The following is a 25,537-nucleotide window of genomic DNA, read 5'->3' on the forward strand; positions in this document are numbered from 1 at the left end:
CGTTCTGTTTCGTGTCTGGAGAGTTTCTCATGAGTAGGCTGGCCGTTTTTCTGGTTTTATAGTAAATCGTCAGTTGTATCCTCTGATTTTTGTCTGTAGGGATAACGTTTCTATTAACAATATCTTTCAGGACCCTTTCCTCTGTTTTATGAGCTGTGGAAAAGAAGTTCCTGTAAAATAGTCTAATAGGGGGTATAGGTGTTGTGTTAGTTGTCTCTTCGGAGGTTGCATGGCTTTTCACTTTCCTTCTTATGATGTCTTCGATGAAACCATTGGAGAAGCCGTTATTGACTAGAACCTGCCTTACCCTACAGAGTTCTTCGTCGACTTGCTTCCATTCTGAGCTGTGGCTGAGAGCACGGTCGACGTATGCGTTAACAACACTCCTCTTGTACCTGTCAGGGCAGTCGCTGTTGGCATTTAGGCACATTCCTATGTTTGTTTCCTTTGTGTAGACTGCAGTGTGGAAACCTCCGCCCTTTTCCATGACTGTTACATCTAGAAAAGGCAGCTTCCCATCCTTTTCCGTCTCGTAAGTGAAACGCAGCACGGAACTCTGCTCAAATGCCTCCTTCAGCTCCTGCAGATGTCTGACATCAGGTACCTGTGTAAAAATGTCGTCAACATACCTGCAGTATATGGCCGGTTTCAAGTTCATGTCGACTAAGACTTTTTGCTCGATGGTACCCATGTAGAAGTTTGCAAACAGGACACCTAGGGGAGAACCCATAGCGACCCCATCTACTTGCTTATACATGTGCCCATCCGGGCTCAAGAAGGGTGCCTCTTTAGTACAAGCTTGATCACGATACACTCTGTCGGCTATCATTCCGATTGTCTCGTCCACAGGTACGTTGGTAAACAGCGATTCTACGTCCAACGAGGCTCTTATCCCTGTGGCCCGTGCGCCCCGCAGTAAGTCCACAAATTCCTTTGGAGACTTCAGGCTGAAGGCGCAAGGAACATAAGGAGTCAGCAGGCCGTTGAGTCGCTTCGCCAATCTGTACGTGGGTGTGGGTATCTGGCTAATGATTGGCTGAAGTGGGTTTCCAGGCTTGTGCGTCTTGACATTTCCATACGCATATCCAGGTTTATATTCCCCAATGATCTTTGGCAGGTGGAGTCCGGATTTCTTGGCGTTCACAGTTTCGATCAGTTTGTTGACCTTTGCTTTTAATTCGGCTGTAGTGTCCTTCGTTACCCTTTGGAACTTAGTTTGGTCAGAGAGTATGATGTTCATTTTCGCCAGATATTCGTCTTTTTTAAGAATGACATATATTGGCGACTTGTCACCTCTCCTGACAACTATCTCCTTGTTCTCACGAAGGCTTTTAGCTGCCGCTCTAAGCTCGGGGGACAGTATGGTGCTTCTGTAGTTGCCTCGATTCTTTCCTCCTTCTGCAATAAGTTCAGCTTGTAAGGTATCTTTGGTAGTGACCTTCTTTTGTGTCTCGAGGTCGAATATGTCGTCCAACAGAATTTCCAACTCCACTTTCCGGGCCATTTCACTCGGTCTGGACATAACATGACAGTTTATGCCCAGATTTAGGAGAGTGACTTGGTCCTCAGTGAGGTTAATTCCTGCAAGGTTCAGGAAGCCATTTCTTGGTCGTGGAATTATATGGAGGACCTATGGCAATTCCACGACCAAGAAATGGCTTCCTGAACCTTGCAGGAATTAACCTCACTGAGGACCAAGTCACTCTCCTAAATCTGGGCATAAACTGTCATGTTATGTCCAGACCGAGTGAAATGGCCCGGAAAGTGGAGTTGGAAATTCTGTTGGACGACATATTCGACCTCGAGACACAAAAGAAGGTCACTACCAAAGATACCTTACAAGCTGAACTTATTGCAGAAGGAGGAAAGAATCGAGGCAACTACAGAAGCACCATACTGTCCCCCGAGCTTAGAGCGGCAGCTAAAAGCCTTCGTGAGAACAAGGAGATAGTTGTCAGGAGAGGTGACAAGTCGCCAATATATGTCATTCTTAAAAAAGACGAATATCTGGCGAAAATGAACATCATACTCTCTGACCAAACTAAGTTCCAAAGGGTAACGAAGGACACTACAGCCGAATTAAAAGCAAAGGTCAACAAACTGATCGAAACTGTGAACGCCAAGAAATCCGGACTCCACCTGCCAAAGATCATTGGGGAATATAAACCTGGATATGCGTATGGAAATGTCAAGACGCACAAGCCTGGAAACCCACTTCGGCCAATCATTAGCCAGATACCCACACCCACGTACAGATTGGCGAAGCGACTCAACGGCCTGCTGACTCCTTATGTTCCTTGCGCCTTCAGCCTGAAGTCTCCAAAGGAATTTGTGGACTTACTGCGGGGCGCACGGGCCACAGGGATAAGAGCCTCGTTGGACGTAGAATCGCTGTTTACCAACGTACCTGTGGACGAGACAATCGGAATGATAGCCGACAGAGTGTATCGTGATCCAGCCTGTACTCCTCTTGACATGCCAGAAAGTATTCTGAGGAAACTACTCCAAGCTTGTACTAAAGAGGCACCCTTCTTGAGCCCGGATGGGCACATGTATAAGCAAGTAGATGGGGTCGCTATGGGTTCTCCCCTAGGTGTCCTGTTTGCAAACTTCTACATGGGTACCATCGAGCAAAAAGTCTTAGTCGACATGAACTTGAAACCGGCCATATACTGCAGGTATGTTGACATTTTTACACAGGTACCTGATGTCAGACATCTGCAGGAGCTGAAGGAGGCATTTGAGCAGAGTTCCGTGCTGCGTTTCACTTACGAGACGGAAAAGGATGGGAAGCTGCCTTTTCTAGATGTAACAGTCATGGAAAAGGGCGGAGGTTTCCACACTGCAGTCTACACAAAGGAAACAAACATAGGAATGTGCCTAAATGCCAACAGCGACTGCCCTGACAGGTACAAGAGGAGTGTTGTTAACGCATACGTCGACCGTGCTCTCAGCCACAGCTCAGAATGGAAGCAAGTCGACGAAGAACTCTGTAGGGTAAGGCAGGTTCTAGTCAATAACGGCTTCTCCAATGGTTTCATCGAAGACATCATAAGAAGGAAAGTGAAAAGCCATGCAACCTCCGAAGAGACAACTAACACAACACCTATACCCCCTATTAGACTATTTTACAGGAACTTCTTTTCCACAGCTCATAAAACAGAGGAAAGGGTCCTGAAAGATATTGTTAATAGAAACGTTATCCCTACAGACAAAAATCAGAGGATACAACTGACGATTTACTATAAAACCAGAAAAACGGCCAGCCTACTCATGAGAAACTCTCCAGACACGAAACAGAACGCTTTAAAAGAGACTAACGTCGTCTATGCCTTCAAATGCCCACTTGGAGACTGTAAGCTCCAAAAAACCCAGTATATAGGCAAGACAACAACATCTCTTTCTAGGCGTTTAACGATGCATAAACAACAGGGCTCCATTAAGGAACATATAATCTCTTCCCATAACCAAACCATCGCCAGAGAAATCCTAGTAAACAACACAGAAATCATCGATAGATACAGCGATAGCAGGCGGCTAGACGTTTGCGAGGCACTACACATCAAGAAGTCAACACCAGCAATCAACAGCCAATTATTGCACAACTATATTCTACCCACCTCAAGACTCCGCTCCAATATAGAAGCATCAAGAAATATGGACCAATAGGCTTTCTACAAACACTTCTATTCAATATCCATTGTTTCGTGTTCTGTCTTGTGTTGATACTTTTAATACCCTATTAATATCCTCTAATGCCACATCATCCTTCCCACCTTACTCAAATGTAATGCCACATCACCCTTCCCACCTCACTCAAATGTAGATATAAAATCAGGGAAACGCAAGTTCTAATCAGTTGTGTATTTGTGAAGTCTTTGAAAATGTAATAAGTTTTACGAAACGCGCCCGTGTCGCGTCAGACTAGAAATAAAAATGAATTTTGGAGAAGTGATTTTTGATTTACCTCCAACAGTGAAGCATAATGTACGAAAGATTGAGAAAATTCGTGTTAGAATTATTAATCTTACTTTTTCGGTCATATTTAATAAAATATGTCTACAGGAAAGACTGCTACCAAAATATACTAATATATATATATATATATATATATATATATATATATATATATATATATATATATTATATATATATATATTATATATATATTATATATATATATATTATATATATATATATTATATATATATATTATATATATATATATATTATATATTGTGACAATAATCTCCTTCAAGAGATTGAGCCTGCTCTTCCCTCCACAAACACGTCGTTGAAATTATATAAAACGACTATGGAAGACATGTCCAACAACAACAACAACACCAGCAAGGCTTGCCAGGGTGAGCAAAACATATGCAGCCAGCCACCTGTTCGGACTCAAACCACCAAACTACATGTTGATCGCTACCGGCTCCGCTGATTGGTCGCCGGTCTGGCTGCACCTGCACTCGCCCCCCCATACTACTTGATGTCTGGGGTCGCCCCAACCTCCTACCTCAGAATGTTCAGTGCTCTCGTTGTCACCACTCCTCCCGGCTAGACGCTAGCGTGTACTGAGAGAAGTGGTGGCTTAAAGCCAATATTCCAGCACCTTCCCATTTACTTGTATATTGCACTTCTTGTTATTTTGCCTTAACGTAACTTTTCATTGTGTCATCTAATTATTCTTATTATTTTGATTGATTTTATTATAAGAATTTGTTTGTGCATTTTATTCATGTTTTGATTTAATTAACGTAATTAAAATTTCATTGTTAAAGTTTACTTGTGTTTTGTGTGTCTTCTCCTTACCTTACCACAGACGAAGTTCCAGTATTTTCTATTTTTTTTTATAACTATGTGACGAGGCCATACCCCTAGCCTTAAACAGCCGAACACCAACGCGTTACCGTCATATATATATATATATATATATATATATATATATATATTATATATATATATATATATATATATATATATATATATATATATATATATATATATATATATATATGTGAGTGAGAAAAATACAAGTAGTTGATTTAATAGAATAAAAATATTGGTTAGAAAGGCAGGAGTCCAAGAGCTAATAGCTCGATTCTGCAGACACAAATAGTAAACAGTTAATACCCATGAGGTTGTTCTGGAAACTGGAACATGCTGGAGGGGTGACAGGGAGACTTGACAGGGATGAAAATTTTTCTAACTGACAGACAGATGAGGGTGATAATCAGAGACAACGTACTGTATATGGCTGGAGGAGTGTTACTAGCGGAGTACCACAGGGTTCAGTGCTTGCACCAGTAATGTTCATCCTCTACATAATTCTGATTTCCTTCTGGTAGATCGTTTAAGATACTGGGGAAGATAGGAAGGAAGGAAACTATCAAGGGGAAAGCACCAAGCCATTACGACGACGGACGACTGTAATGCCCTTCAAATTGATCTAGATAAAGTAAGTGCTTGGAGCGTCAAGTGGCAAATGGAATTCAATGTGAATAAATGCCATGTTGTAGAATGTGGAATCGGAGAAAATAGACCACACACAACTTACAAATTATGTGCAAAGGAATTACAGAACTCTAATAAAGAACGAGACCTGGAGATGGTTTTGGATAGCAAGCTGTCGCCAGAGGAATACAAAAAACATTGTGAGAGGATGTTGTTGTTAAAGATTCGCTACCTGGAACAGAGTTCCAAGTAGCACGGGCTATGGTGAGCCCGTAGTGCCTTAAGCGTATGCGTCGCTTTCCAACATTACACTGGCTTTTAATTATATGGATGGTGAGATACTAAAGAAACTGTTCATGACTTTTGTGAGACCTAACTTGGAATATGCAGCAACTGGAATAGACACGGTTCAAGCCAAGAAAATAGAAGTGCTGAAAAATATATTATACCAGTTCTTTTGCCGAGTGGTAGACGGTTGGAACAAACTAAGTGAAAAGGTGGTGGAGGCCAAAGCGTCAGTACAGTAGTATCAAAGCGATATACGACAGAGTACTGGGAAGACGGGACACCACGAGCGTAGCTCTCATTCTGTAACTACACTTAGGTAATTACACACGCACGCACGCACACACACGGCTGCACAAACTGTGTTGTTTTGAGGAATGTCCAAAGTATACATTTATTAACTAAATAAAATTGACAAATTTAACCATAATAAAAACATATGATTTAAAACAAATCCGAATGTTAAATTTAAACTGTAACTGTCAACTTAACCATAAAACATTATGTCTTACACAAAGCACTACAGAACACTACAATTTGTTCACTAACTCAAATGTTATCAAATACTCACCGCAGACGTCGTGAGTCACTACCTTCAGCTCCACGAATCACTGGAATGAGTTACACACAAACACACTAATATTTCTATACCTCTCAAACCCCGCATCACTGTGGCAGGAGGCCAGGCAGGAAGGTAATCCTTGGTGCGAGGCGGACCTCTCTCCCCTTCTCTCTCTCTCTCTCAACCCCTCCAGACCTTCTTGGCTTGCCCCTCACACTAGACGGCTTGCCCCTCACACTAGACGGCTTGCCCCTCACACTAGACGGCTTGCCCCTCACACTAGACGGCTTGCCCCTCACACTAGACGGCTTGCCCCTCACACTAGACGGCTTGCCCCTCACACTAGACGGCTTGCCCCTCACACTAGACGGCTTGCCCCTCACACTAGACCGCTTGCCCCTCACACTAGACCGCTTGCCCCTCACACTAGACCGCTTGCCCCTCACACTAGACCGCTTGCCCCTCACACTAGACCGCTTGCCCCTCACACTAGACCGCTTGCCCCTCACACTAGACGGCTTGCCCCTCACACTAGACGGCTTGCCCCTCACACTAGACCGCTTGCCCGTGAGCAGGACTGGGCAAGGAGAGCAGAGGTTGTATCCTGCTGTTCCTCCACGGCCCGTTCAGAGTTCGTCAACCTGGAATCGTCGTCCTCCAGTCTTAGTTCGTCAACCTGGAATCGTCGTCCTCCAGTCTTAGTTCGTCAACCTGGAATCGTCGTCCTCCAGTCTTAGTTCGTCAACCTGGAATCGTCGTCCTCCAGTCTTAGTTCGTCAACCTGGAATCGTCGTCCTCCAGTCTTAGTTCGTCAACCTGGAATCGTCGTCCTCCAGTCTTAGTTCGTCAACCTGGAATCGTCGTCCTCCAGTCTTAGTTCGTCAACCTGGAATCGTCGTCCTCCAGTCTTAGTTCGTCAACCTGGAATCGTCGTCCTCCAGTCTTGATTCGTGTTTCATTGTCACCAACTGAATTCCTTCGGCTTCGCTGAACTCTAAACTGCTCGATTCCGTCCACTTCAAGTGATTGACTTCACTTGGCCAATACAAACCGAATCATTCCACTTCAAGTCACTAGTTCAATACTTCCACTTCAAGTTAATTTAAATCATTTTTTTTTTATTAATCATTCACCAGTCACATCAGTTACGCTATCTTAGCTTCAGCTATTTTCAAGACGTCCAACTCTTAGATCAACATCATCTGCCTCCTCCTCCTCCTCCTCCCCCAGAACATTGACAGCTGCTCCTGTCTATCAGGGGGGGGGAAGAAACAAGAACAGTTGAACATGAACAGCCATGAAACGTCAGTCAAAGATATCCTTACCCCATCCATCACCCAAGAGATATATTTCTGGGGTTGCTGATCCATGGATGTATATATTATTCCATCAACAATCCCTGAAATATAGCCATTACATCTGTGATCCCTGAAATATATCTAATACACTTCTGATCCCTGAAATATATTCACAGATTTATATTATATATATATATTATATATATATATTATATATATATAAAATCACACACACCTCTCAACAATCCTTAAAACACATCCCATCCCTTGTGATATATCGATCAAGTTCTCAGATGATGACTGATGAAGATTAAGCCACCCAAGAGGTGGCACGGGCATAAATAACCCGTAAGTGGTGGCCCTTTTGAGCCATTACCAGTATCAAGAGCTGATACTGGAGATCTGTGGAGGTGCGACTGCACCCTGCGTGACGGGAGATGTCTCCCGTGAGTTCTCAGAGAAGACCACTACCCCCCAAGCCTGGCTCCAGGAGACCACACACCACCACCGGTGCTTGGAGAGTACACATTGTCAACCCACGTGGCAGAGGAGCAACACAGGACAGCCAGCTCCCGTGCGCTGCGCCCCCCTGCTTCAGGAGCGCGCGCAGCCCCCCGCGTCAGGAGGGCGCGCACCAGTTGCCCCCAGTCTGGGTACCTTGGCGGCAACAGGAGTCGCCGCCGCTCGCCCAGCACGCCAAAAGGCAAGTGACTTCTCCCCTTTCTCCTGGTAGTGGAGAGTTTGTACAGGCAGATAAGGCCGGGACTTTAGTAGTTCGCACATGCATACTCAAATTCGCACAGCGTTATGCTCGTACACAATACTGTGCCATATTCACATATAAAGTATATTTATTATACATATATATATACATATTTATATATGTACACGCTCGAAAATACTAGTAGTCATGTTCACAGTACCGTTTCCCAACGCACTCCTCATTATCTCCAGTGTCGCGTGTGAATATTCTGATGTCTGTATTCAGTGTCGTGTTCGTAAGTACTCCTCTGTGTTCGAATGTGCAGTTTCAGCAGTGCTATACTGCCACTGTCAACACTTCACCGCCTTAATGCGACATGCAGCTCAGCCACTTCAGTGGTAACGACCACGATACAAGCCGTTTTCAATGATTTTATAGCGTTAACCACCTCAAACACCCACTCGTGGTACCTGTGTACCCTTTCTATGTAACTTGTAGGGCAATGCGCGGGGCCACTGCTGCAGAATTCAAGGATTGCGTTGGTCAACTAAAATTCGCAGACACGTTGACTCCACTAGTGTGGTTAGTGTATGGGTGCGCGCGACTCGCGGTCGCGGCCACGACTGAGCGATGGCCGCGAAACGTGCGCGCGCACGTCTTCCGGCCCCTACCTGGCTCTTTTTACCGCGCGCACGTGTGTTCCGGCCCCTAGCTGGCACTCTCTTGCCACTATGGCCTGCCACATGCCACACTCCCTCGCTCCCATACTACGTCCCACACCCACTTTGGTCAATAATCTTGGCTTCCTCTTGGACGGTCACCACAACTCTGTATCTTACCTATTAACCCCACTTGGGTCAATAATCTTGGCTTCCTCTTGGACGGTCACCACAACTCTGTATCTTACCTATTAACCCCTCTTGGGTCAATAATCTTGGCTTCCTCTTGGACGGTCACCACAACTCTGTATCTTACCCATTAACCCCACTTGGGTCAATAATCTTGGCTTCCTCTTGGACGGTCACCACAACTCTGTATCTTACCTATTAACCCTTCACAGGCTACCAGATCACCCGTGTTGTAATGCACTGGTCAGGTTGCCGGCAGCGGTGTCAAGCAGCATGGCCCACCAAACTACCAACCAGGAAGTCTAGTCAAAGACCGGGCCGCGGGGACATTGATCCTAAAAACCACTCAAGGTAAGTCACCTCACAGTATCCCACCTACCTAAGCTCATCGTACAAACAGAGGGTAATAAAACAGAGGCCTGGTCGAGGACCGGGCCTCGGGGACGCTAAGCCCCGAAATCATTTCAAGATATCCTCAAGATAACCCTCAAGAAACTACATAACCACCCATCTCCCAACTGTAAAACCAAGTTACAGCCCCGCTCCTGTGCCAGATAAGTCCACTACGGGCTCACCATAGGCCGTGCTGCTGGGAACTTTTGTTCCCAGTAGCTGAATCTTAAACAACAAGAGCAGCAACCCGTCCTCAGGCCCAAGTCCATTCCATCCAGCGGTCGACCCCCAAAGAAACATTCATCAATTTGAACACGCTGTTAAGCAATTTTCAACGGCATGTTAAAATTGATGTATGCGTCTTTGCGGTCAACCACTGGATGGAATGGACTTGACCCCCTTGACCCATGGAAATATGACCCCCCTCAGTGTGTCACCCTGACCCCCCCCCCTCCTCAGTGAGTCACCCTGACCCCCCCTCCTCAGTGTGTCACCCTGACCCCCCCCCTCCTCAGTGTGTCACTCTGACCCCCCCCCCTCCTCAGTGTGTCACCCTGACCCCCCCTCCTCAGTGAGTCACCCTGACCCCCCCCCTCAGTGAGTCACCCTGACCCCCCCCATCAGTGTCTCACCCTGACCCCCCCCCTCCTCAGTGTGTCACTCTGACCCCCCCCCCTCCTCAGTGTGTCACCCTGACCCCCCCTCCTCAGTGTGTCACCCTGACCCCCCCCTCCTCAGTGTGTCACTCTGACCCCCCCTCCTCAGTGAGTCACCCTGACCCCCCCTCCTCAGTGAGTCACCCTGACCCCCCCTCCTCAGTGAGTCACCCTGACCCCCCCCCCCTCCTCAGTGTGTCACCCTGACCCCCCCCCCTCCTCAGTGTGTCACTCTGACCCCCCCTCCTCAGTGTGTCACCCTGACCCCCCCTCCTCAGTGTGTCACCCTGACCCCCTCCTCCTCAGTGTGTCACTCTGACCCCCCCCCTCCTCAGTGTGTCACTCTGACCCCCCCCCCTCCTCAGTGTGTCACTCTGACCCCCCCTCCTCAGTGAGTCACCCTGACCCCCCCTCCTCAGTGAGTCACCCTGACCCCCCCCCCTCCTCAGTGTGTCACTCTGACCCCCCCTCCTCAGTGAGTCACCCTGACAACCCCCTCCTCAGTGTGTCACTCTGACCCCCCCCTCCTCAGTGAGTCACCCTGACCCCCCCTCCTCAGTGAGTCACCCTGACCCCCCCTCCTCAGTGAGTCACTCTGACCCCCCCCTCCTCAGTGTGTCACTCTGACCCCCCCCTCCTCAGTGTGTCACTCTGACCCCCCCCTCCTCAGTGTGTCACTCTGACCCCCCCCTCCTCAGTGAGTCACCCTGACCCCCCCCCTCCTCAGTGAGTCACCCTGACCCCCCCTCCTCAGTGAGTCACCCTGACCCCCCCCTCCTCAGTGAGTCACCCTGACCCCCTCCTCCTCAGTGAGTCACCCTGACCCCCCCCTCAGTGAGTCACCCTGACCCCCCCTCCTCAGTGTCACCCTGACCCCCCCCTCCTCAGTGAGTCACCCTGACCCCCCCTCCTCAGTGTGTCACCCTGACCCCCCCTCCTCAGTGTGTCACTCTGACCCCCCCCCTCCTCAGTGTCACTCTGACCCCCCCCCCTCCTCAGTGAGTCACCCTGACCCCCCCTCCTCAGTGTGTCACTCTGACCCCCCTCCTCAGTGTGTCACTCTGACCCCCCCTCCTCAGTGAGTCACCCTGACAACCCCCTCCTCAGTGTGTCACTCTGACCCCCCCCCCTCCTCAGTGAGTCACCCTGACCCCCCCTCCTCAGTGAGTCACCCTGACCCCCCCTCCTCAGTGTGTCACTCTGACCCCCCCCCTCCTCAGTGTGTCACTCTGACCCCCCCTCCTCAGTGTGTCACTCTGACCCCCCCCTCCTCAGTGAGTCACCCTGACCCCCCCCTCCTCAGTGAGTCACCCTGACCCCCCCCTCCTCAGTGAGTCACCCTGACCCCCCCCTCCTCAGTGAGTCACCCTGACCCCCTCCTCCTCAGTGAGTCACCCTGACCCCCCCCTCAGTGAGTCACCCTGACCCCCCCCTCAGTGAGTCACCCTGACCCCCCCTCCTCAGTGTCACCCTGACCCCCCCCTCCTCAGTGAGTCACCCTGACCCCCCCTCCTCAGTGAGTCACCCTGACCCCCCCTCCTCAGTGTGTCACTCTGACTCCCCCTCCTCAGTGTGTCACTCTGACCCCCCCTCCTCAGTGAGTCACCCTGACCCCCCCCTCCTCAGTGAGTCACCCTGACCCCCCCTCCTCAGTGAGTCACCCTGACCCCCCCCTCCTCAGCGAGTCACCCTGACCCCCCCCTCAGCGTGTCACCCTGACCCCCCCCCTCCTCAGTGAGTCACCCTGACCCCCCCCTCAGCGAGTCACCCTGACCCCCCCCCTCCTCAGTGAGTCACCCTGACACCCCCCCTCAGCGAGTCACCCTGCCCCCCCCCTCAGCGTGTCACCCTGACCCCCCCCCTCCTCAGCGAGTCACCCTGACCCCCCCCCCCCCTCAGCGTGTCACCCTGACCCCCCCTCCTCAGTGAGTCACCCTGACCCCCCCCCCTCAGCGTGTCACCCTGACCCCTCTGATCCACACAAAAACCACATGGAGTCATGTGCATAACAACCTCCGTCCTGCTCACACGCATCATCTTTACGGGGCTATTCATGCCCGTGCCACCTCTTGGGTGGCTTAATCTTAACATCAATCATCCATCACACGCATCAGTTCTCAACCCCCCATCACTGGCGTAGGGAGCAGCCTCGCCGCCTCCTCATGCTGTAGTGTACACCAAACCTCCCGGAGGGGGAGGGGGGGGGGGGTAGAGTGTACACCATACTACCCCTTCGTGGACAGAGTTGTTGTAGATTCAGCTACTAGGAAAAAAGTTCCAAGTAGCACGGGCTATGGTGAGCCCGTAGTGGACTTACCTGGCACAGGAGCGGGGCTGTCGTCGTGGACAGAGACAGACAGAACAATAACCCGTACATGTCACCCTAATGTCACCGTAACGTGTCACCGTAACGTGGTGGAGGTGGGGTCCCTCGATTGTTTTAAGCGCGGGTTGGACATGTATATGAGTGGGATTGGGTGGTTATAGATAGGAGCTGCCTCGTATGGGCCAATTGGCCTTCTACAGTTGCCTTTGTTCTTATGTTCTAACCGGGAATGGTCAAGTGCCCCCCCCCCCGCCCTCCCAACCACTGTATCTAACAAAACAGACTTGTGTTTGTGCGCCAAATTTGTCTGGAGCATTATTTATAGTCATTAATACATCCAATAAACATTATGGGTTGTGTGAATTAAAAGCATTATACAATTCATGAGGCAGATTACGTGTAAACGGTGATGTGGTGGTGGCGGTGGTTGTATCATGTTGGGGGCCAGCCACCTCGCCTCACCAGTTGATTGACAGTTGAGAGGCGGGACTAAAGAGCCAAAGCTCAACCCCCGCAAGCACAATTAGGCGAGTACCTACTTCACACATGCCCACAGGAGCCTCTAATGAGGAATGCTTTTCGTTCGGGCGTGGAGAAAAAAAGACAGACAGAGAGAAACTCAGTCTCTCCAGTGAAGTAACACTGTACTAACAAGATTATCTGGTCTACTTTTAACCATTTCTTCTAGCTACTTTCGCGTGACGAAAGTAGCTAGAAGCTTCCTTCTTCCTTCCTTCTTCCACACAGCTTCCTTCTGGGTCACACCAATAATTCCACCACTGAATACGAGTGTAAGGTTTACCTGCATGTTCTGGCGCACACACAAAGGGGAACTGTGTACAAAGGAGCAAGGAACAAGTACACAAAGCCTACCTACCTTTCTGGTACAAAGTGAGGGTCGTCCCGCCTAGCCGGAGGCCTGGAACTACCTGCCTGAAAGTCAAGGGCACGACCACCATATTGATAAACCCTGGGTGAGTTCTGTGCTCGCATACCGTCAGCTCTCGTTCCGAACACAGCCCTCCCCCGCCCGCCGTCAGCTCTCGTTCCGAACACAGCCCTCACCGCCTGCCGTCATCGCTCGTTCCGAACACAGCCCTCCCCCGCCTGCCGTCATCGCTCGTTCCGAACACAGCCCTCACCGCCTGCCGTCATCGCTCGTTCCGAACACAGCCCTCACCGCCTGCCGTCATCGCTCGTTCCGAACACAGCCCTCGCCGCCTGCCGTCATCGCTCGTTCCGAACACAGCCCTCGCCGCCTGCCGTCATCGCTCGTTCCGAACACAGCCCTCCCCCGCCTGCCGTCATCGCTCGTTCCGAACACAGCCCTCACCGCCTGCCGTCATCGCTCGTTCTGAACACAGCCCTCACCGCAAGCCGTCAGAGATCGTTCTGAACACAGCCCTCACCGCACGCCGTCAGAGATCGTTCCGAACACGGCCCTCCCCGCCTGCCGTCAGCGCTCGTTCCGAGCACAGCCCTCCCCGCCTGCCGTCAGCGCTCGTTCCGAGCACAGCCCATCCCGCCTGCCGTCAGCGCTCGTTCCGAGCACAGCCCTCCCCGCCTGCCGTCAGCGCTCGTTCCGAGCACAGCCCTCACCGCCTGCCGTCAGCGCTCGTTCCGAGCACAGCCCTCCCCGCCTGCCGTCAGCGCTCGTTCCGAGCACAGCCCTCCCCGCCTGCCGTCAGCGCTCGTTCCGAGCACAGCCCATCCCGCCTGCCGTCAGCGCTCGTTCCGAGCACAGCCCTCCCCGCCTGCCGTCAGCGCTCGTTCCGAGCACAGCCCTCACCGCCTGCCGTCAGCGCTCGTTCCGAGCACAGCCCTCCCCCGCCTGCCGTCAGCGCTCGTCGATCTCACGCCTAAACCCAATTAACTCAACCTTTTCGAACGAGTAAGTCTCAAAGAAGACTTTCACACTAGCAATAATTCGTGAAACACCAATTCAGCGTGCAATAAGCGAGTCAGTGGCCTGGTGCCAGACAGACCGCCCCCGAGCACTGCTTCAAGCAGCACTGGCCTTCATAGTTCCGGCCGCATGGTCACCACCCAATTACCGAAGGCGTCATACCAAGGAACTTGGTATGACGTACGACGCTTTGAAATGTTAGCATGCGGGTCGGGGGGGGGGGGGGGGGGGTTGTACCGTAGCAAATTTGCAGCATTATGATGGCCTGGAGAGTAGGCGTAAGAGAGTGTGAGAGAGAGGGTGTGAGAGTGAGTGAGAAGAGAGAAGACAGAAGAGAGAAGACAGAAGACAGAAGACAAGAAGAGAGAAGACAAGAAGAGAGAAGACAAGAAGAGAGAAGACAAGAAGAGAGAAGACAAGAAGAGAGAAGACAAGAAGAGAGAAGACAAGAAGAGAGAAGACAAGAAGAGAGAAGACAAGAAGAGAGAAGACAAGAAGAGAGAAGACAAGAAGAGAGAAGACAAGAAGAGAGAAGACAAGAAGAGAGAAGACAAGAAGAGAGAAGACAAGAAGAGAGAAGACAAGAAGAGAGAAGACAAGAAGAGAGAAGACAAGAAGAGAGAAGACAAGAAGAGAGAAGACAAGAAGAGAGAAGACAAGAAGAGAGAAGACAAGAAGAGAGAAGACAAGAAGAGAGAAGACAAGAAGAGAGAAGACAAGAAGAGAGAAGACAAGAAGAGAGAAGACAAGAAGAGAGAAGACAAGAAGAGAGAAGACAAGAAGAGAGAAGACAAGAGAGAGAAGACAAGAGAGAGAAGACAAGAGAGAGAAAGAGGAGAGACTGCCATCCTGTTGCCCTCTCCATCTTCAGAGGTGCACCTTTTCCAAGATATTAGAGAGCTATGCTATATTCTACTGTGCATATTTCGCAGCCAAACCGCAAACAAATTACCCTATTATTAATTCAGAGCCTTCCTTCAGACGCATAATATTTCAAGTTAACCTCCCCCCCAACTACACACCATACTGAAGGAATGGTTTAACAAATGACATTAAAGTTCAACCCAAGTAAATGTAAGGTAATAAAATTAGGTGGAGAAAATAGGAGCCCAGATACAGGATACTGAATGGGAGATGAAGTCCTTCACGAAACAGAGAAAAACTCTAGGAGTTGATATCATGCCAAATCTGTCTCCTGAAGTCCACATCAAAAGAATAACATCGGCGTCGTATGCAAGGCTGCCTAACATCAGAACTGCCTTCAGAAACCTGTACAAGGAATCTTTCAGAACCTTGTATACCACGCATATAAGGCCAATTCTGGAGTATTCGGCCCCAGCATGGAGCTCGTACCTTGTCTGTTAAGCACAAGATGAAGCTGGAAAAAGTTCAGAGGTATGCCACTAAGCTAGTCCCAGAACTAAGGGGCATGAGTTACAAGGAAAGGCAGAGTAAACTGCACCTCATGTTGCTGGAAGACATAAGATCTCGGGTAGATATGACCACCACATACAAAATTCTCAGGGGAATTGACAGGGTAGACAAGGATGGATTATTTAACATGGGTGATAGTTGCACAAGGGGACATAGGTGGAAGCCGAGTACCCAAATGAGTCACAGAGATGTTAGAAAGAACTTTTTCAGTGTCAGTAGTTAATAAATGGAATGCACTAGGCAGTGATGTGGTGGAGGTCGACTCCATACACAGTTTCAAATGTAGATATGATGGAGCTCGAGAAGCTCGGGAATCTGTACACCAGTACTTGTAGATTGACGGTTGAGAGGCGGGACCAAAGAGCCAAAAGCTCAACCCCCGCAAGCACAACTAGGTAAGTACACACACTCAACCCAAAAAGCCTAAGAAAGGAACAGTGCAGTAAGCGTACTCCATCAAATGAGAAAGATCATATGTACACGACTTAAACATCTTGAAAATAAATATATGGCGATTCAAATATTAAGAATAAGGAAGTAGACATGAAGCCGGGAAGACATGCCCACGTCAATGCTTCCCGTCATTTACCACCCCCAAGCAATTGTGTTAACTTCTGGCTACACTGGCACTCACCTCCCCTACCTCCAACACCTCAGGGGTGCAGGTGGCGGGGTTTGTAGTAAAAGTGCGAGTGTAGACGACAAGCAGACCTGTCTACACCTGGTTGGCACAGTGTCAAGCTGGGGCCAGAAGCACATGTGGCACAAAATCCATCTTACTGCAACCTTCCCTTCCGTCTCCTCAGACTAGTGTCTCTCTGCTAAACACTCCACCGAGCACCACATCCTCCTAAGGTTTCCCAACATCAAGAAAACAGTCAATATAAAGTGTCATCTCCTAACCTACCAGAGGACCCAAAACAGAAAACGGGACAGTACGTCACTTTCGTGAGCCGCTTCCATTTTCTAGTACTGTACAACACTTTTTGGCCTTGTGTAATGCACATGATCACATACAAGGTCATTTGTGTGTGCACTTGAATTATTTAGGAGGCCAGCTATAAAATGGACTCAAGTTTGATTTGAAGGTTTTTGTAATGTTGGTAAATATGAATGATGTTATCCTATTTGTGGAAGAGCTGGGCACTTTAATTGGTGTTAATATCTGTGGTCCTGGTAGGAGTGGTACTATACATGTGTCCTATCTAGCATTTGACCGAGTAGGTGGTAGTCTTGACATTTTTAACCGTTCTTCTTACTAAAAAAAAAAAAAAAAAAAAAAAAAAAAAAAAACCCTCCCTGGTATGTAGAGTTGGGAGCCATTTTCATAATGGAATTCTTTTGGTTTATTTGCCTTGTTCTTCACATATGAAAAGATAGGCAGTCTCTGTTGAAACATTCTTATTTAAAAAGCTTTTACACTGAGTGGAAAAATTTGCAAATTTTGGAACACTAGCCTGTACACACACACACACCTTTTCCATCCTTCCTCCACCAGCCACACCCACTGGCTGACCAACCCGTCATACTAAAATTACGTCGATTTTTGCTTGTACGCGCTCTATGGACAGAATTGGACGTACTGTATTGTACAGTAATTTCAAATGAAATCGGCTCATGAAAGTAATGTACTGTCCCGTTTTCTGTTTGAGTCCTCCAGCTTTCTCGGTTAGGTTAGAAGAGGAAACTTTCAATTAACTGTTTTCAGGACGTTCTGAAACTTTAGGAGAACTTCTTGCCCTCCTAATCTACCAGAGGACCCTTATCTTGCCATTTTGAAAATTTTCTTTTATTAAATTACAGTATTTTTCATTTTCAAATTACGTCCATTTTCGGCCATACTGGCAAACGGCCAAATTCAGATGTTATTTGTAAGAGGACAGGTTGGGCTGACTGAACATTAGACCATTGCACTTCTATACACTGCTTGGTATTTTATAAGATCTACCAGTGAAGTATCTATTATATGATCTGTCTCTGTCAGTGAAGATCTGCTCAGAAGTACTGTAGTACAATAGCTAATGTTACTAGATAAAATTGAGCAGCAAATTCAGATGCCAAGAAAATTTTAATGAAATAAGTCATATAGGGAGAGGGGGGGGGGAAGTCAGAAATGGTTAAAAAGCAGGTGGCAAGCAAGTCAGGCAGGTTAAGCCACAAATCAAGGTCAACACATACAATCACAAGGCAAGGACAAGATCATAAATTATAGTTGCACAACAGTCATCCAAAGACCAACACACAGTGTCAACAGGCGCAGCCAGCAAACAGGTTTGCCGAGTTAGGCTTCGCTAGTGATGAACAAGAGGTACAAGTGCCTTAAGCTACCTTCACTTGCCAGTACCCACACTGTGCCACACTCCTCCCCTCTTTCCCTCTGGCACTCCAACTTATTGGCCAATCATACCAAGCATATCAGTATGGGAGGAAGGGAAAAATATGTGAAAGGGAAAGTCTTGGATGTCAAAGGGGTAATGGGAAAGACAGAAAATGTGAGGTATTTACTCTTCCACTTTCCTCCTTAAACTGCCATTGTAATGGTGTGGAATGAGTAGAAGGCACCACTTAGTAGAGAGGCGAGACTGAGAATGCTGTCCCAGTCATAACCCACAACCACCAAATTGGCACTGGACCCACACCATTAGAGGAAAGGATGGGGAAGGTCAAGACTAAAGTGCCATCTTCCACAATGCCACTTTAAACATTCGGTTAAACATCCTCTTTGAATCCATTTCCATTACATTCATTATATAATTATTTTAATAAAGGTAAAATAAAATAAACATTATACTCTTGCATCATGCAACTAAATGGTAAAACACCATATAATGATTCTGCGAACACACAAGAAGACAGGCAGCCACCCACCCCACACAGCTAACAGCCGAGATAATGAGAAACAGATGCAGCGAGAGCCTGGCCAAGGTAAGGTGAAGTGGCATGTGAGAGAGATGCTGGTGGACAATGTGCGGCACAGTGCCAAAAGCAAAGCTTCTTGGCACCAAGAAGATGCAAGAGGGAGGGGAAGGATACGAGGAAGTTTGCTGCTGTATACAACTGCTTCCCAGCTGCCCCCACCCCAATACATCCCTTCTTATTCATCCACATATATGCATATGCATAAACATAATAATAATAATAATAATAACAACAATAATCATAATAATAATAATAATGATAAAAAAATATTCAATAACACCGTACTAACATTTTATGGCCACTTTTGCCTAATACAACGGCACCTCGACTTACGATTGCCCCGACTTTCTATAATTTCGAGTTATGATATAAATTTGATCGGAAAATGCGACTCGACTTACGATAGTGTCGTCGACTAATGACATTTGTTGATTGAGTGATTGATAAAGATTAAGCCACCCAAAAGGTGGCACGGGCATAAATAGCCCGTAAGTGCTGGCCCTTTTGAGCCATTACCAGTATCAAGAGCCGATACTGGAGATCTGTGGAGGTGCGATGGCACCCTGCGGGACAGGAGATGTCTCCCGTGGTAAAGTCGGAAGATGATGAAGATGAAGCCACCCAAAAGGTGGCACAGACATGAATAGCCTGTAAGTGGTGGCCCTTTTGAGCCATCACCAGTATCAATAAATGATACTGGAGATCTATGGAGGTGCAACTGTACCCTGCGTGTTGGGAGATGTCTTTCGTGTGAATGTGTTAAGATGAAGATGAAGCCACCCAAAAGGTGGCACGGGCATGAAAAGCTCGTAAGTAGTGGCCCTTTTGAGCCATCACCAGTATCAATAGAAGATACTGGAGATCTGTGGAGGTCCGACTGCACCCTGTGTGACGGGAGATGTCTCCTGTGGACATTTGTCGATACACGTTCGGGTCGACCGAGTGCACGGTTCCCGGTTGTGCAGGCCGACCTGCCTCAGTTTACTAGAGCCACCTGCCCAGTGATGATCACGCTTATAAGACATTCAAATTTTTTGCCGATTTTTTGCTGTTTGGACATAAAACTTATTATTATATATCACGCCATGGGTCCCAAAAAAGTCAGTGCTAAAGTTCAACATATGAAAACACATGTAAGGATGACCATAGAGCAAAAATAAGAGATCATTCGTAAATATGAAGATGGTGTGCGGGTTGCTGAACTAGTTAGGCAGAACAACAAATCTCAGTCAACGATGTCCACCATACTTGGTGGTAGCAAAAGGCATATCAATAATCACGAAACATAGAACACAAACACTTGAGGATGTTGAACAATTATTATTAATTTGGATACACAGCAAGGAGTTAGTGGGTGATAGCATTTCAGAGGCCATCACTTGTGAAAAAACAAGGAAATTGCATGAAGACCTTTTAAAGAAAACCCCTGGAACGAATGACGCAGATGCGAAAAAGTTTAAGGCGAGCAGGGGATGGTTTGAGAAATTTAGAAAAGTAAGTGGCCTTCGGTGTTGTGAGTGTTGTGTGTTGCGAGCTGGTGGAGGAACACAGAAGAACTGACCACCAAAGAACTTCACAAGGAGCAGCAACAAGAGACAGCTGAGGAAATTTCTTCAGGGGAGGAGACAGTACAAAAATGTCCCTTCCTCATTAAGAAAATGTGTGCAGCATGGGAAGAATTGCAAACTTTTGCACCTATGAGGACAATACAGCAAGCATATCCAGTTGTAGCTCTGAGCGCCACCCTTGCCCACCTATGCCATCTCTAATTTATATAGACGATACATAGATGAATCATTTTCTGGGTTCAGTGATGATGCATCCGATAAAAGTAGCATAGATGAACAGTGTTAGCGGCTTCCATGGTGGTGTTTTCCATAGATATTTTCAAGAACAGCTGAATCTCTTCCAGTAAGGGACCTGACAAAGTGATCTTTTCAAGACTACCTTACAAATTGATCTTTTCCTATAATCTTTTCAAGATTACCGTATGTTATACAAGCTTGGCTACACACCACCTACAAGTACTAAAGCCAAGGGTGTACGTGAGTGCGTTATTTGCAAGCACACAGAACGAAGAAACAGGAAGCGAAAGTCTACCTGTACCTGGTGCAACGAGAGCGAAGTCGCGCTGTGTACCATGGACTGCTTCATTGATTATTACTCACTTTCAAAGTACTGAGTGTATAATACAATGTGTTACTGTGTAAATAGTGTGTTAAACTGTACATATTGTAATTTTAGTGAATTTTAACAAGTAATATTGTGACAATAAACATTTATTGTGGACACATTACCGACACATGTATCTCAGTTCCATGGAACATAATGAACGTTCTGTATACATATTGTAAAGGACACAAATATGGATCATATACGATAAAAAAATAAATAAAACCGCATTGGAAATACTGTATATAGAACAAGTACTGTAATTGAAAATATATTTGTGGCAACTCGCTGTGCTTGAATGGCCCGCTCGACCGCCTCTGGGAGTTTCACACACAGGCGACCAGCAAGTGATGACATCACAGTGCACCTTGTCCATGTCCCCACAGCCAAAGTAAGTGGAATTTGGTATTTATTTTTACATAGACATGTTCAGATAAAGGAATTTATCATTTTACAAACAAAAAAATGGGGATGGGGGGGGGGGGGGACACCTGATTTCATGTACACGGGGAATGTCACATTAAACTCGGCGCATCACAGTGGTTAAACTTGAAGGTTGAAGTCTTCAGGAGAGATCTAGAAAAGTTCCCACACAAAATAAACCGATCACCTGAGTTGTGATGGTTCAAGAGCTTGAAGGTTACTACAGTACTATGAACAAAATTACCTATCAGGTGATCATCACTGAAGACCGAGCTGCACGATTGGAAAAATTCTCAAACAGCCGAAGGCAAGCTATACTCTCAACGAGATGGATAAAAATCCAGGTATCTAACACAAACAGCCTAAACTAAAGCCAAGGAGTTACATATGCAAGACTGTGTTTAAAAAAATGCAAGGGAAAATATTTATTATATGTCCATATTGCAATATAAAGCATCATGGGTAAAGTCGCACATCTCCAGATCGTCAACAGCCACCAGACATCACAGTGGGGGGAGGGAGGGGGGGGAATGCTTATAGAATACCGTATTAATTAAAATGCCAGGAATTCACTAAATATAAGTACCTCAAAACAGACTGAAACATAAAAGTTATATACGGTAACAGACGCCCATTAGAATAAATAACAAAATTCCACAAATCGGTGCATGGTTCTCACATGTCAGGTTTTTTATCATAAAATTTAAGGGGCCAGGTGCATGTGCACTAAAACTTCCTCACTCATTTTTTTTTGTGCATAATCGTCATGGTAAATGCTCCAACTTTTCCTAATAGACAAACATAATACTGTACCATGAACAGAAAAAAATAAAAAGCAAAAATCAAACTTAAAATTTCATGATTTCAAATTAGGAATAAAAGTTAAAATGTCACCAATTATTTTATGCATCATGGTGTCAGAATAGCATGTAACGTTCATATTGCTCACTGCAAAATATTGTTTGAGAGTATAGTTGACTGTCAAAAAATTATTCACTGTGGCCTTCCAAATATGTGCAAAATTTAGACTCAAAAAAATTCATAACTCTAAACGTTATGGGGTTTATGACTAAACGACAGTGAGGACTAGAACTAAGCACTTTGCACATATAGTAATATGTAAAAATGTCGAGATTTGGTCAGAAACTGATTTTTTTATTAGGTCTCAAAGTTGAAATGAATTATTGCCCATATACTGTATCAGTGATAATGCCCTCATCTGGTTCTCATTCATGAATACAACCTAAAGAGACAAAGAGAATACTGTAGTTTGAAATCTGTAAATAAATTGGTCCCCCCCAAAAATTAGTGACAACTTCTGCCACCTGTGCCTCATTAACATGTTGACCAATTTCGTTCCAACTTCACATTGCTTAGTGCTGGACTCTCCATGAGTGCCGCATTCTCCAAGATGTAGAAGTAACAACAAAATCCGCATAGAAACAAAGGGGAGAGAAAAAAAGGTCGTTGTTAGCTTTTCGTACACAGGGACATAAGAAATATTGCCATTGGGCGGTGAATTTATATGATATATAGTATAATAAAATAAAGCATAACAACATACTAACTCATTATTATGAGTGAAATTTGGCCCTCCAGATTGCTCTAGCTGCATATCCACTTTGTGGACCCTTCTTGCTACTACTTTTCTTCTTTGTGCATTGGACAGGTGCTTGCATCTCTATCTCTGATTGCCAGTACTGTATGTAGGTGGTGTTATTCTCATCAGTACGGTAGCCGCCCATTGCCTACACATTTATTTAAAAAAAAATATTAAAAACATCCATTTCTTAACATATTGGGATGAAATTTTCATGACGCTGATGTCAAATAACGGGAGACTTTTTTTTTTAAATTTCACTATTTTTCATATTTGGAAAAGTCTCCACATGCACCGGGCCCCTTAATGTTTTATTTAATTAGTTTACTTTTCATTTCAGGCAGATGTACGTTTCTTAAGCTGTAGGACGACAAAGGCATGGACACCTAGAAAAGTTCATTATGGGCAATAAAAGGTGCCCAAATATTGATAGTGAAGTTGACACCTTCTCTGGTCTTGGGACACCACAAACTAAGTACAGTATAGTATATCCAAATCAACTAAAAATGTCATTAATGCATACCAAACACACCATGCTACTTTGTATATTATTAGACTAACAGTCAGTAGTTCCCAAGAAACAAGTCGACAAACCATGGGGACCCTAGTGCCAGAGTCCGACTAGCAGATGCTGGTCTCTCGACACTCAAGAGACCAAATAACTAGAAATCAAGTCAATATGTTATTCTAGGAGTATTTCCCAATAATCTGGAAATGAAGGTATGATATAGACCCCTAATACTGTATACACAAAATTTCTTTGCAAATAGGCACAGTACTGTATATATCTTTTGCTGTATGGAGAGAAGAACCAGATTTTCACAGTTCATTCCAGAATCATTTTATATAATAAACTTTCCCATTAAGTTATAATTTAGTCCACCAAGAACATTAATTTTCTTATTTCTTCAAAGACGAGCGACTTTAATCATACTGTAAGTGCATTTGCCGAACTCTACATAACAAAATAGAAGAGGAAATTGTTCCTAGTGAGAAAGCAATACCAGATACTGTACAGTTACTGAACTGCTAAACTATGCATGCTAGCTGTACTTTTAATGTCAAGTCAGTACAGTCATTTAAACGGCTTATGTACACTATATTAGCCAGTAATGCAACCGATTATCCCAACTTATTTATAAAGTAACTATTCGAGAAGTAAATTACAGTACTATGCTAAGCCTAATTTTAAAGAATACAGTACAGTACAGCGTCATAACTACCAGTAAGTAAAACAAACAAATCATCATCATACAGACCACAAGTTCCTCATGCCTGCTATAAAGTTTATACTCTACTGGTATACTATACATTCAGTATTTATGTACATACTGTACTGCAATCTAGAAAGTTGCATGTACTCAATCCGGTTATCCACAATTCCGATTGGATACAATGAAGTTTTGCTGAAAATTATCCAAACCCAATTTTGTCCGGAAAATCCAAACACTGTATTCGGTTCAGCAGGTATCTGATAATCAAGCTCATACAGTATACAGTAAAAAGTATAGACATTTATAGCAGTAGCAATCACAACCGAGGTGTTAAGACAAAGCAAATTACGCTATAAATTAGATGCTACGAGAGACTGAACTTTTTGTAAATGATCATTGCCCTGCGAGTGTTGTGAAGAATTTTAAGGTAGGCTTGAGCACTCTGGTATAGTATAGGGAAACAATGATCAACACATGCAAAAAATACATAACTACTTGTGCGAATCAGAGCAAAAACTTGTAGCGATTGTAATGGAAAAATCTTGATGCATGCACAGCTTGCACAGTTGGATGAGGCTGGTTATAAATAGTTTGCACAGTACAATACAGTGCTAATGACAATTTGCAGTCAAGAAATAAGGAGTGCAGCAGGCAGGTTTACAATCAATCTAGGATTAAAGGAATGCAAAGTAAGGTAATTATCAGGAAAAAGCACCAAGCCATTACAACTCTAGAACTTGAAAAGGTTAAAGATTTTGAATAGGGCAGTGGACAGGAATGGTGCCCAACCACTTGGATGGTTGGGGATTGAACGCCAACCTGCAAGAAGCGAGACTGCCGCTCTACCACCCAGAGCAAGCAATGGTTGGGGCATCAGATTTAAAAAGGAAAAACATTATCAAGAGGAAAATTGTCAGTAAAAAATTGAGTACATATGAGTGTGTGGAGCCATTTAAAATTAAATTGGACACTTTCTTAATTTATATCTGTTTCAAATCTACAAAGGGTGATGAAACAGGTCTATATTGGAGGAGTATACTTGAAAATACTTTAGCACTGAGGAGTGAGGCAAGTGTGCCAGGGACAAAGTTAACAAGAATAGATTGTCAGCAATTGTGTGCACCAATACAGATGGTGCACACAGCCATGTGTACAATTGTTGGCAAATCACAAACTAAGAGCCTTAAAAATTCCTTTAACAATCTGAGAGTTATTACAGCTAAAAATGCATGCTTTACACAACAGATGTTTTTTTTTTTGGTTTCATGACGTGTTTTGCAAGAATTTTATCATCAAATCAAGAACTATAAAGTGAGGCCAAGTGAAGTTCGACCTTTTATA

The 25,537-nt window shown here is 45.7% G+C and overlaps 3 protein-coding genes across 3 annotated transcripts in view; 2 read left to right on the plus strand and 1 right to left on the minus strand.

Moving 5' to 3' along the window:
* LOC138364872 (uncharacterized) overlaps positions 1-9,284 on the minus strand; it is a 39,626-nt gene extending 30,342 nt beyond the window's left edge. Inside the window, exons 1-2 of the mRNA XM_069324877.1 lie at positions 9,281-9,284; positions 6,500-6,881 (exon numbers count right to left, since the gene is read on the minus strand). Of these exons, the coding sequence (XP_069180978.1) occupies positions 6,500-6,881; positions 9,281-9,284 (386 nt within the window). The remainder of the gene's footprint in view (positions 1-6,499; positions 6,882-9,280) is intronic.
* A 104-nt stretch (positions 9,285-9,388) lies between these two features.
* Positions 9,389-14,391, plus strand: LOC138364873 (uncharacterized). Its single transcript, XM_069324878.1, has 2 exons — positions 9,389-9,504; positions 13,530-14,391. The coding sequence occupies exons 1-2, from the start codon at positions 9,389-9,391 to the stop codon at positions 14,389-14,391; spliced, it is 978 nt and encodes a 325-aa protein (XP_069180979.1).
* Positions 14,392-14,563: 172 nt separating this feature from the next.
* LOC138364875 (uncharacterized) lies at positions 14,564-24,959 on the plus strand. Its single transcript, XM_069324881.1, has 4 exons — positions 14,564-14,631; positions 14,755-15,307; positions 23,323-23,328; positions 24,825-24,959. The coding sequence occupies exons 1-4, from the start codon at positions 14,564-14,566 to the stop codon at positions 24,957-24,959; spliced, it is 762 nt and encodes a 253-aa protein (XP_069180982.1).
* The last annotated feature ends 578 nt before the right edge of the window (positions 24,960-25,537 follow it).

This window comes from Procambarus clarkii, chromosome 15, assembly GCF_040958095.1.
Source record: "Procambarus clarkii isolate CNS0578487 chromosome 15, FALCON_Pclarkii_2.0, whole genome shotgun sequence".
NCBI classification, from domain to species: Eukaryota; Metazoa; Arthropoda; class Malacostraca; order Decapoda; family Cambaridae; genus Procambarus; species Procambarus clarkii.

Coding starts and splice junctions, on each gene's coding strand:
- LOC138364873 (XM_069324878.1), top strand. CDS start 9,389: ATGCACTGGTCAGGTTGCCGGCAGCGGTGTCAAGCAGCATGGCCCACC. Junction 9,505..13,529: donor GATCCTAAAAACCACTCAAG/GTAAGTCACCTC, acceptor GCATACCGTCAG/CTCTCGTTCCGAACACAGCC.
- LOC138364875 (XM_069324881.1), top strand. CDS start 14,564: ATGGTCACCACCCAATTACCGAAGGCGTCATACCAAGGAACTTGGTAT. Junction 14,632..14,754: donor GACGTACGACGCTTTGAAAT/GTTAGCATGCGG, acceptor GTGAGTGAGAAG/AGAGAAGACAGAAGAGAGAA.